This window comes from Mirounga angustirostris, unplaced genomic scaffold (genome assembly GCF_029215605.1).
Source record: "Mirounga angustirostris isolate CCGP_5_RB_7025 unplaced genomic scaffold, mMirAng1.0.hap1 SCAF_16, whole genome shotgun sequence".
Lineage (NCBI taxonomy): Eukaryota > Metazoa > Chordata > Mammalia > Carnivora > Phocidae > Mirounga > Mirounga angustirostris.
In genome coordinates this window covers 56885351-56898130 of record NW_026991724.1, presented here as the reverse complement: position 1 = coordinate 56898130, position 12780 = coordinate 56885351, and the positions used below count along the sequence as shown (strand labels likewise).

At 45.0% G+C, this 12780-nt stretch overlaps 1 protein-coding gene across 1 annotated transcript; it reads right to left on the bottom strand.

Annotated features, from left to right (window-relative positions):
- Window positions 1-3618: 3618 nt before the first annotated feature.
- On the bottom strand, window positions 3619-7561 carry NCR1 (natural cytotoxicity triggering receptor 1). The gene is given in 8 exon segments (XM_045890482.3): window positions 3619-3662; window positions 3665-3835; window positions 3952-3999; window positions 4834-4884; window positions 5155-5433; window positions 6942-7226; window positions 7410-7445; window positions 7528-7561. Coding segments are annotated over 8 exon segments (948 nt in total).
- Window positions 7562-12780: the final 5219 nt, after the last annotated feature.

The window sequence follows — 12780 nt, the reverse complement described above, 5'->3', positions numbered from 1 at the left end:
ACTGTCATCTAGAATAATGTAGGAGCCTCCTAACTGGTCTCACTGGATATGTTCTTTCTCATTTGCAAATGGAAACAAACTTAGCAGAACAAGAATGCAAAGGAATTTTCTAACTGGGACAATGAATATCTACAAAAAAATGATAGCAATTTGCTTACTCAGTGGTAAGATATTAAAACTATTCCCCATAAGATTGGTACTAAGAAAAGGATCCTTGCTATCCATTAATGTGTTGGAGGTTCTAGCCAGGTAGTTAAGACAGTAAAAAAGAAATCAATTTTACAAAAAACTCTAAAAAATTTTAAACCTAGAAATAATCTAGAACTGTTAAAATTAAGATGTGAAATTTGCAAGACCACTGAGTACATATTTGATATACAAGAGCCAATTTTATTTTTATAATACCAGCAACAAACAATGGTGATAAAATTATTTAAAGAATGATACCACTTACAAAATAAAAGTCACATACTTAGGGATCTGTCTGGGGATGATATAACTAGAGGATATATCTTGTGGAAATCTAACAAAAGATGTGCACATTCTGTACATAGAGGACTACACGATATTATTTAGAGAAATCAGGGAACATATAAATACGTGACAAAATATAACACATTTAGGGTGCAAGCTTGCATGGATTGAAAGATTGAAGAGATGATAATTCCCCCTAAATTGATCTGTAGCTTTAGTACAATTTCATGCACAACCCAGGCTGGTCTTTTGTGACAACCAACATCCTCAAGTTAATATTGAAATCTAAAGGGCTCAGAATAATCTAGGTAATCCTCAGAAGTAACAAACCCGGCAAATATTACCAATCTCAGGACCAGGACCCATCATCCATTGCTGGACCTCCCTCCGGGAGGTGCATTTACTCACTTTCTTGAAGATCTGCTCTCCTGGACAATCATCCCTGTTCTGGCAGGGCTGTGGTCCTTTTACCAGTGCCTGGCACATGGTAGGCTCTGGTTGCAGAGACTGCAGCTGCCTATCACAACTCTGTCACATCCCTCCTCACTCCATTGGTCACAGAAATGCCAATATTTATCTTGTCGCAGAGATGCCTGGAATAAAGCCTATCTTTCTCAACCTCTCTTGCATCCAAGTAGGGCAAACTATTAGGTTCTAACCACTGAGAAATAAATGGAAGTGGTTTTTTGTTTTGTTTTGTTTTTTATCATGTTAGCACTTTAATGGTTAAAGAAAAATTTTTTAAATTTTATTTTATTATGTTATGTTAGTCACCATAAAATACATCATTAGTTTTTGATGTGGTGATCCACGACTCATTGTTTGCGTATAACACCCAGTGCTCCATGCAATACGTGCCCTCCTTAATACCCATCACCGGGCTAACCAATCCCTCCTCCCCCCTTCCCTCTAAAACCCTCAGTTTGTTTCTCAGAGTCCATAGTCTCTTATGGTTCATCTCCCCCTCCGATTACCCGCCCCCTTCATTTTTCCCTTCCTTCTAATGTCCTCCCTGCTATAATGGAAGTGTTTTTAAGCGTTTCCAATAAACCTCCATAACAAACAACTGGCCGGTACTTTCTCTCCCTTTCCCTCCCTTCCTCCTCCCCGTGCTTCATTTCACTGTCTGGAATACAAACTGGGTTCAACATTTCAAAAAGAGTAATGCTCCACTTAACCATCTGGTCTAGTCTTGTTGACCAATTTTGGAAGATTTTGACTTGGAGCAGTGAGCGGAACAGCCTTGTGTGGAAAAGACCCCTCCATCCCTCTGAGGAGGCTCTCAAGCCCCTGCACTTATATCTGGAGATCCAAAATTCTTCTTTTTTTAAATTTTTAATTATTTATTTATTTATTTATTTTTTATTTGAGACAGAGAGAATGAGAGACAGAGAGCATGAGACGGAGGAGGGTCAGAGGGAGAAGCAGACTCCCTGCCGAGCAGGGAGCCCGATGCGGGACTTGATCCCGGGACTCCAGGATCATGACCTGAGCCGAAGGCAGTCGCTTAACCAACTGAGCCACCCAGGCGCCCTGGTTGCAACATTCTTTTTATTTATTTATTTGAGAGAGAATGAGATAGAGAGAGCATGAGACGGGGGAGGGTCAGAGGGAGAAGCAGACTCCCCGCCGAGCCGGGAGCCCGATGCGGGGCCTGATCCCAGGACCCTGAGATCATGACCTGAGCTGAAGGCAGTCGCTTAACCAACTGAGCCACCCAGGCGCCCCTCCAAAATTCTTCTACCTTACACATTTTTTCCCCCTTGAGACTGTAGGTTTCCTGCCATAGCTTAGGATATGGAAAACCTGGGATGTCATAAACACACTCTGAAGAAGTCCATCACCTCTTGGGATAAAGAACATTATGACTCAGTATCAACAGAAGTTCTTGGTCTGTGAAGACCTAGCCGATGAAGAACAGAAAGAAGGACATTCAGTATGGGTCCACTGGTACTGACGTAACAATTCGTGTGAGTGTCAGTTCCCCGTAGTACTGGGAATAATAACAGCTACCATGCACTGAGTTAACTTACACGTGTCAGAGCCTAAGCTGGTTTCTGGGTATTCTTTATCTCATTAAAAATGCACGTCCAACCCCTTTGAGGTTGGAATTAACGTTCTCTGATACATAACAGGGACTCAGATTTAGAGAATGGACTTGACACCGTGTGAGGTGTGAGAATCTTGAGGGGGGCAGGGACCCATATAATGGTTATATTAATGGGCTGATCAAGAAGAAGTTCTCAAGGAACAAAGGGTCCAGATAGCATTTCAAGGACAATAATCAGGAGTCTCAAGAGCTAAGCTGCGCTATAGCCTCATTTATACATCCATTGACCTGACGTATATTTCCGGAGAACTCTCTTAGTGGCAGGAGCTGTGAGCACAGCCATCAGACCCAACACAGACTTAATTCACACAAGTTCACTGTAGAGACAGGAAAATGGGTGTGTATGCGGTGTTAGAGCCCCAGTGATGTTGTAGACGAACAACAGGTGCTTTGGGAACATGGAAGTGATATCTGGAGTCAAGCTGGAGGGTTTGGGGAACGTTTTGGGGGGGAAACCCAAGGAAGAAGGCCAATTCTGGATAAAGAAGCGAGGCAGACAGAAGCTTGAGGTGGCCTAGGACAGAGGAATTGGGGCAAGGCTGAGACCCAGCCAGGACACACTGAGCTGTACGTGTGCTCACAGCCTGCACCTCCGTTAACCCGGTGGTGCCTCTCTGTGCTGTTCCTTTTGACAAATGCCTATTGTGTACTGGTTATTATTATTTTTTTCTGTACTGGCTATTAAATATCGTGAATGACATATTGCAGCAAAGGAAAGAAGAACTAGGGATAAAGACCGAAGTAGGAAGGAAATATTCTGTGGCCATGCTGTTTACAAAGGAGATATATTTGGTGAAATCCAGGGTGGTTAAAACTTTGGTTTGCATCAGGCAGGCACAAAAATGCTTACACCCCACAAGAGACGAGAGGGTCTGTCTGCAGGAGAAATTTAGCTCTTTCATCCCCCCTGCCCAACTCCTCCTGGAAGCTTTGCCAGACTCCACGCAGCTGTCCTTCAGTTTCCTGCAGGGAACCCCCCTCCATGGGTACAACACAGAGCTCACTCAGCTCGGGGTCGAGGCCAGCGTTCAGCTCTACCTGTGGCCAGCACGTCTCTCGGTCATTTGTCCAGGCGTCTCTGTGTTCTGAACCTTCTCCTGCGTTCCTGACTTGAAGTCCTGTTGGCTTTCTCTTGTGCCCTCTTCCTCCAAAGCCGGTCTTCAGCCAGGAGGCACATGAGGGCCACCAGGACCAGGAAAGCCAGACCGATCCGAAGGAGATTCTGGGCAGTGTGATCCCAGAGGGCAAGGTCTGGGGTCAGAAGAACAGACTGATGGCTGACAGGAATGGATGGACACGCCTCGCCCCGCCTCTCCCCGTTCCAGATCACGCTCCTTCCCAGACTGCAGCACCCGCTGCTTGCCTACCTTGCTGGAATTCTGCTTCTGTGGTTAACAAGTCGAGGTCCCAAAGGTCTGTGGATGATAGGGAAGTGAAGCAGTGAGAAAAAGAGTGTCGGCCTCTGCCCAGGCTGCCTCTCCTCCCCTCAGTTGAGCCCCATGGCCTTGTGCAGCTTTTCCAGGTCCCCACCCCACCCTCCAGGTCCTGCTGGCTTCATCTGGCAGGTAGAGAGGAAGAGCCAAAGGACAGGCAAACCCGGGGGGGAATTCAGCTCCAGGACGCCCCACCGGGCATGTCTTCCCTCTGGCCCTCAGCTTCCTCATTACGTGGATCAACATGGCTTCTTCCTCACATGTTGGATGACTCACAGTCTCCCCATTTTCTTCCAGGCTCTGAGCCCACACCCCGTCCCCACCGGCACTGTGCAGTGTCACTCCCAGTGGAGGGAGTTACTCCCCGCACTGGCCCTCCCCCTGCCTTGGCCCTCCCCCCTGCCATACTCAATGGCCACTCCCTCTCTCTGGAACCTTCTTTCCCATGTAGCCACAGAAGGAACGCCCTTAGTTCTTTAGGTATTTGCTCCACTGTGAGGCCGATTCAGACAGCTCTAATATTGCCACCTGCCCTCCCGGTCACCCTCACCCTATTTGTTCTACTCTTTCTTCCACACCACTGTTTGCTCTCCCTGTGCTATATGCTTGGCTTATTTCTCTGACTTTGACTCTCGGTCTACCTCCCGCTGGGTTACAGGTGCCATGAAAGCAAGGATATTTGCTCCACTGAGGGAACTGCAGGTCATGACAATTGCTATACAGTCAATGGATATTTCGAATGAACGACATGTTTTTAGTGTCACTGGGAGGCTCTGATCACCCCCCCACCCAAGTTTAGAAGTAACTGTTACTCACCAGAAAAAGAGGTGTGTTCTGTGGGTGCAAGGCTGGTGTCCCCAACATCTTCTGGCAGTGGAAACAAAGAAAACCATAAAGGTTTTGGGTTTCCTCTGGTCTTCCCACCTAGTCTCTGTGTCCTCCCTCTCCCTGTCCCTCTGGCCTTCTTCCTCGGGAAAAATCAACTGGGCCTCTGCAAAAATGCATGTGGATGAGGGCACTGCAGGGAGGTGCCCTCTGCATCTTCCCACCTGTCCCTTTGCTGCCTTCCTCATCACTGGTTGGGGTTCACTTGGGGTTCCAGAGAGGACATGGGGGAAATCTGAGGGTTATCCTCACCTGTGACCAGGAGCTTCACAGGCTCACTGGGGAAAGACCATGCATGGCTGTTATAAGAGCCAAAACATCTGTACGTCCCTCTGTGGGCTGTGGTCACAGGACCCATGGGGAACTCCACCTGGGTGTTCCCATATCTGTGCTGAGGGCGGCCAGATCTTCCCTCCTTGAGCAGAAAGAACTTGTTGGTTGCAGTGCCTAGTCGGCAATAGAAGGTCACGTTCTTTCCTGAGGTCACCTCAGGCCCAGGATGAACGGAGAGGGTGGGCGTGTCATACATTTCTGTGGGAGAAGGAGACAGGTAGGTTAAGAGAGTCTTTATCCTGCCTCCTATGTCTCCCTTCCTCCTTGGCCTTAAGACTGGGATGTCACACCCAAGAATCTCTGCCTCCTCTGCTTTGGTCATGGACATGCCCTCCCTGATCTCTCCCTTCAAGACTGAGACACTCACTCCTCTAACTTTCAGGGGCATTAGCATGACTCTCTCTCTGGGGATTGCCCAACATCAGCGGTTCTCAGAGTTAGAGATCCTTGGGACCAGCGACATCAGCATCAGCAGGAAGCTTATCAGAAATGCAGATTTCCAGGCTCCACCCCAGACCCACTGCATCAGAAACTCAGGAGTAAGGCAGCCATCTGTGTTTTAAAAATTATTATTGTTTTACATTGTTTTGAAATACATGACACATAAAATTTACCATCTTAACCAATTTTATGGGTACAATTCAGTGGCGTTGAGTACCTTCACATTGTCATGCAACCATCACCACCATCCATCTCCAGAACCCTTTTCATCTTGCAGAACTGAAACTGTACCCATTATTAAGCACCCTCACCCCATCCCTGCCCCCCAGCCCCTGGCACCCACCATTCTGCTTTCTGTCTCTATGACTTTGACCATCCTAGCTCCCACACAGAAGTGACTCCTACAGTATTTGTGCTTCCGTGACTGGTTTATCTCACTCAGAATAACGCCCTCAAGGTCCATCCATGACGTAGCAGGTGTCCGAATCTCCTTCCTTTTCAAGGCCGAATAATATTCCATCATGTGTATAGACCACATTTTGTTCATCCATTCCTTTGTCAGTAGACACTGAGCCTGTTGCTACCTTTTGGCTATTGTGAATCGCGCTTCCGTGAACATGGGTGTACTGTGTTTTCACGAGCCCTCCAGGTGATTCTGATGCCTGCTTAAGTTTGAGAACCACATCCCTCAGCTAAAGGAGCCTGGGACTGCCTTCCTGAGACTGCCTTCCCTCCCAACCCCATTCTACTCTGTCTTTTTCCATATCATCATTTACTCCTTAGGTGCTCATGACTGATTGATTTGTCCTGACTTAGACTCGTGCTCTGTCTTCCCCTGATAGAATACGAGTGCCATAAAAGTTCGGATGTTTGAATGGAACCTCCTCCCTAGGAGGGGTTGACACTGGTGGGTACAGAACCCCTAGCCTCATCTCAAGACCACTCAGAAGGGCCATCCCAGGTCCAGAGTTCCACATTTGCTTGGCTGAGGTGTCTGTTGAAACTGCACCATGGTCCAGCTTCTGCCTTTTGCCTGGCCTGTTTCCCTCACTCCTCATCGCTGGGGTCACTTTTAAAGATGCTCCCCAGTGTTCCCCCCTGCACACATGCATCCATCTCAGAGCATCTCACCTGGAGAACCTGACCTAAGACCAATCTGCCTCTAGGTCATAGGTAACCGCTGAGTGAGGTTGAATGACACCAAAGGAGATTAATAAATAAATGATGACCTTCCCCAGGATTCAGGCGGAGGATGGGACAGTTACCTGTTACCACCAGATCCAGAGGGTCACTAGGGTTTGACCAGAGCTCCTTGCTTCGGTAAATGCACTTGTATTGCCCTGCAGTGAGCGGGGTCATGGCTGGGATGCGGAACATGGCTATGTTCCTCCTCCCAAGTTGTTTTGGGCTCTGCTGGGCAGAGAGGTGTCCCTCAAAATACAGCTGGTATTCAATGGCCTCAGGAGTCCCCTGGCATAAGATCAACACTCGCATTCCCTTCGGAATCATGAAATCTGGCTTGGCCCAGATGATGGGTTTCGAAAGAATCTCTGGAAGGGAATCAGAGGCTGGAGTTCCAGATAAAGCCCCTTCCCACCCATATTTCCACCCGGTTGCTGGTCCCAAGCACTCCTAGCAAACCAGAGCCCCTGCTCTCTCCTCTAGTGGCTCCTAGGTGGATACTTTGTCTCAGCCCAGTAGAGAGACTCTGGGGCTCTGAAGGAGGGACTCACGCTTCTGGGTGCTGATGGTCTGGCTCAGGTATAGCCCTGGAAGACAAGAACAGTGAGACATGCTGCCCCCCCACACCCAGACCCCTGGATTCTGTCTCCCTCACGTGCAAGAACTCACCGAGGTAGAGCAGGGCAGTGAGCGTAGAGGTCATAGTACTGATTGTACCAGGAGAATGTTGAGCAGCTGGGTGGAGACTAAGTCCAGCAGGCCAGGAAGATGCACAGGATGTGGTGGGTGAAGCCCAGCACTAATCGCCATGGGGCTTTCACACTGACTTTTTACAAGAAGCTTCACAGTCTTCCTTCTACCTCTGACCATGAGGCATAAGGACAGGTCATTGTCCCCATGACACATCTGGTCATCTCTGTGGTCTAACCAGATCCTCTGACAATTGTCTGCCCCACCTGAAACTCATTTCAGGGTCTTCCTCTAAATTTTGAAATGTGGACATTATGCCCAGGAAAGGCATAGGGTAATGTGCAGAGCAGAAACCTTAGAATCATTAAAAAAATATGTGTTTAATCTTGGCTCCCCTTTGTTTGGTATGCATATGCTTGGGTCAGTTAATTGGTTTCATCAGAATGAAATGATAATGCTATCTTCTCCAAAGGTTTGTTACAACATTTCAACAAAATGCAATTTTTGAAACAAAATGTTCTGTTTCTTACATAAGTATATTCCTTTAGTCTGTTATAAAGCAGAAATTAAATATTAAAATCTTAAATATTTTAATATATTTTAAAACTCAAAATGTGTTTTTTTCCTCAAAGGGTCTAAATAATTTTGGAAAATGAAATGTAATGCTGATTTATATTCTGCCTTACATTCTATGAGGAAATCTCCCCCAATCTATTACTATTGTTCTTATTTCTTGATTTTGTGGTTGAATATATTCCATTCACTTCCTTATTTACATATAGTAAAACCCACTCATTTCTTGTTCAGTTCTATATGAGTTTTGATAAATGTGTATAGTCATGTAACCAACACTTAAGTCAAAATATAGGACAATTTTGTTCTAGTATAAGTGGTATTGGTAGTGCTTGTCCTTGTGTGTCTGACTTATCTCACTTAGCATAATGCCCTGTGGGTTCATTCCTATGGTTGCAAATGATAGGATTTCTATTCCATTCTTTTCTGTTGCCTCCAATCCTTGGTTCCAAATTCCAGCACCCGTCTTCTCCAGCCAGCCAACACCCACCCATGCCACCTGTCTAGATGGTCTCCACCAAAATGTCCTTACAACATTTTGAGGGAGGGCATCATTCTCATGTACCTGTAAAGTCTTTCTCAGAAGCCATCTTGGAGAAGAAAAGCTCAAGTGAGATGGTCACTCTTGATTGAGATGATAGCTTGTGCATCTACTCCCGGGCAGATTTAGACCTAAAATCAGAAGCTCTGCTCTCCCTGTAAAAAGGGTCATACCCTGGATTGCTACTGTCTTGTCCTCCCCATTAGGACTCGCTAAGGATATAGCAGGGGGGTTCTTCCAGCTGACTTCCTGTGTGCATCATTTAGGAAACTTAAACTTACAGGAAAGATGGGTGCAGAAGAAGTAGTGGGTGAGGACCCAGGGCCACCCACTGGAGTTTTTTACGTTGACCACATAGAGAGTGGGCACAGCCAATGCCTGTGAGAAACCTGGCTATGTGCTATGGGGTTTTGTTTTTTGTTTTTAAAACCACACTTGACCTATGGAAACATTTAGATACCAAACCATGGGGGAGAGAGGAAGTGGTTGCTAGTTCAAAGGAGACAATGAGGCAGGCTTGCCTGTAGATAACAAAGATGTCTCTGGGCCAGAAGGGATCTTGTCTCACTTCTCTCCCATAAAACATCTTAATTTACTCATCATTGTCAGCCTAAAGTCCATTCATAGCATGAAGGTAAGGTTCGTAATGAGTGGGTCCCTGTATCAGGAAAGAACTAGTTGTCCTTTGGGGATAAAGTGACCAGGGGCAGAGAAGTAGTTCTCTTGGTATAGTGAGAAAGTTCTGCTACCTCTCACTTAGAGAGTTTGAGAGTCTATTCAAGAGGCTGGTTGCCTGATAACATGTTCCTATGAAATTGTTTTAAAAGTTGTGGGGAGCTCCCTGGAATTTAAGTCAGCTTCCTGGCACCACAGAGGATCAGGTTAGTATCTCCATGGCCTGGCCCTAATTGGGGTTGGGTCTGGACTTTAGAGAATGGGTCTAGCCTCGGTTTCCTTGTGGCTTTCTTCTCTGCTAACTACTTTAATAATTTACATAGGCATATGACAGTTCTGTATCTCAAGTCCCTTGGTATTGTTAATTCTTCCATAATATTTGGGGTTTCTTTGTTTCTTTATGAAGTTTGCAATTTTTTTTTTAAGATTTTTATTTATTTATTTGACAGAGAGAGAGATAGCGAGAGCAGGAACACAAGCAGGGGGAGTGGGAGAGGGAGAAGCAGGCTTCCCGCCGAGCAGGGAGCCCGATGTGGGACTTGATCCCAGGACCCTGGGATCATGACCTGAGCCGAAGGCAGACGCTTAACGACTGAGCCACCCAGGCGCCCAAGTTTGCAATTTTTTATTGCTGGTTATTCACAGTGAGTTTTCCTACCTATGGGATTCCAACGTATATTGTTGTGTGTACTTGTAGCGAAAGTGTTGCCTTCCATTTGATTCTTCTGGAGGGCCCAGGTGTCTCAGCAGGCTGTAAGCAATCTTACATTCATTTGTGGTTTTGGTCCTACATGGCTCAGAAGTGGAATTCAACTTCACACTCTTGTGGAAGATGTCAGTGTTTCTGATTTTTCGTAAGTCTGCGTCCAGACTTGCAGACAGGCAGGTTTGCTTGTCGTTTTCTGAGATGGTGATTGGAGCAGTTCTAGAGCCACTTTTTCTAAGAGGGAAATCCTTCCAAGGACTTGACTTTATCAAAGTGTTTTTACTTGAGCCCATTTGTCGTCTTAAGCTCACTCCCATACTCCTGGGACTATCTCTGTTTAAAGTTTGTAAGCCATGTTGGAAATGATGGATTTCAAGCCATCACTCAATCACTTAAAGAGTGAGCAACCCCGAGGATGTCATTAACAATATATTCATTTTTTTTGGTACTTGAAAAAAAAACTTTATTGAACTATACCATACAATTTACCTATTTAAAGTATATAATTCAATGGTTTTTAGTACATTCACAGAATTGCTCAACCATTACCACAATGTAATTTTAGAATTTTTCCACCACCACAAAAAGAAACCCAGCGCTCCCTGGCCATTAATGTCAATTACCGCCCCCCCCACCCCCCGCCGCCAACTCTACCAGCTCCAGGCAACAAGTAATCTACTTTCAGTCTCTACAGGCCACAACGAACTTTTCACAGATTGTGGTAAAAAATACGTAACATAAATTTTTTTTTTTACCATTTTAACTATTTAAAAAGCTTTTTATTGTAGCAAAAAACGCATAACATGAAATTTACCATCTTCAGCCATTATACAGTAGTGTGCAGTGCGTTCACATTGTTGCTCCAGAACTTTTTCATCTTTCTTTCTTTCTTTTTTTTTTAAAGATTTTATTTATTCATGACAGACAGAGAGAGGCAGAGGGAGAAGCAGGCTTCCAAGGAGCAGGGAGCCCGATGCGGGACTCGATCCCAGGACCCTGAGATCATGACCTGAGCCGAAGGCAGGCGCTTAACCATCTGAGCCACCCAGGCACCCCTTTTTCATCTTTCAAAACTAAACCTTTATATCCCCAAAGGGAATTGTTCTTTGACAGACATAGGGTTTCATTTTAACCATTTTTGAGTGTATGGTTCAGTGACATTAAGCGTATTTACATTGTTGTGGGACCATCACCACCATGTCTCCAGAATTTTCTCATCATCCCAAACTGAAACTCTGTATCCATATATTTGTATCATTATTCAAATCATAATATTTTTTAAAGTTTTTTTTTTTTTTAAGTAATCTCTACACTCAGTGTGGGGCTTAAACTCACAACGCCGAGATCAAGAGTCGCACGCTCTATGGACTGAGCCAGCGGGTGCCCATCAAATCATATCATTTGTGAGCATCTCTTTGCCCACGTGATAGATGGACTGAATAGAATAAAATTCACAGGGTTGCAGCATGCTCCTGCAAATGAAGTGACTAGAATAAAGCCTAACATAAAAGTGAAGGTCATGGAATATAAGTCCCCATACTCTGCCCCTAAGCCGAGCCTTACACTTAACCTAAATCAACCCAATATATGAACTGTCGAGGCCAATGCACTCACCATTCAGTGCCTGAAATAAAAAAGGCAGAGTGGAATTTATTTTTACTATATTAAGGGAGAGTTATGCTGGTGTGCTGGTCAGATGGGATATCTCTGAGTCTCCGAGCAAAGCCTACAGATGATCCTAGACAGGATTTTTGGGATTCTCAGGGCCTCTTGTGGTTTGGCATTATTTGTAAAAGATGTTTATTTGAGGGGGACTTTTGATTGGCTATCACTCACAGATGTGCTTACTGGAGTAAACCTGTTTCTGATTGGCTGACATTTAGAAACAAGGAGCTGGCTGGTTGAATCGCCAAAGCATTTTCACTAAGGTGAGTGGTCACTGATGATGGGTGAAAAAGCGGTTCTGGTGGCACCTTGTCATCATGGCTACAGGACAATATAGTCTTTTCCTAGGAGGGGAAGATCTTTTTATTCCCAGGGTTACAGTCTGCTTTTCCAAACAAGACCCTGGTGTGGACAAAACCAAGTGTGTGAAACTAATCTTATCCCTCTGTCAGGATCAAACCCCATTGCATTCTTGGGTCCAAATCCTGGCTTTGATGTAAAGTCTCTGATTAGCCCTCATCCGAAACTATGGCACTTCCTTGTAGTTTTATCTGGTCCAATCACTAACATTTCCTTCATCAGCTTATTTATTCATAATCTCAATAAATATTTATAATATTTTATGCCAAATACTACAAAGAGATGGATCAATAGACTAAGCAATCTATCAAAAATTCCCAGAGGAAATGCTTGTTGGGGTTGTTTTCACAAGTCTATTGAATTTGCATTGGAGGCATGAGATATTTTGAAATGTTACAAATATACAATGGAATATTACTCAGCCATTAAAAAGAATGAAATCTTGCCATTTGAAATGATGTGGATGGAACTAGAGGGTGTTATACTAAACAAAATAAGTTAGTCAGAGAAAGACAAGTATCATATGATTTCACTCATACGTGGAATTTAAGAAACAAAACAGATGAACATAGGGGAAGGGAAGGAAAAATAAAATAAGACAAAATCAGAGAGGGAGACAAACCATAGAGACTTTTAACTATAGGAAACAAACTGAAGTTTGCTGGAGGGGAGATAGGGGGATGGGGTAACTGGGTGATGGGCATTAAAGAGG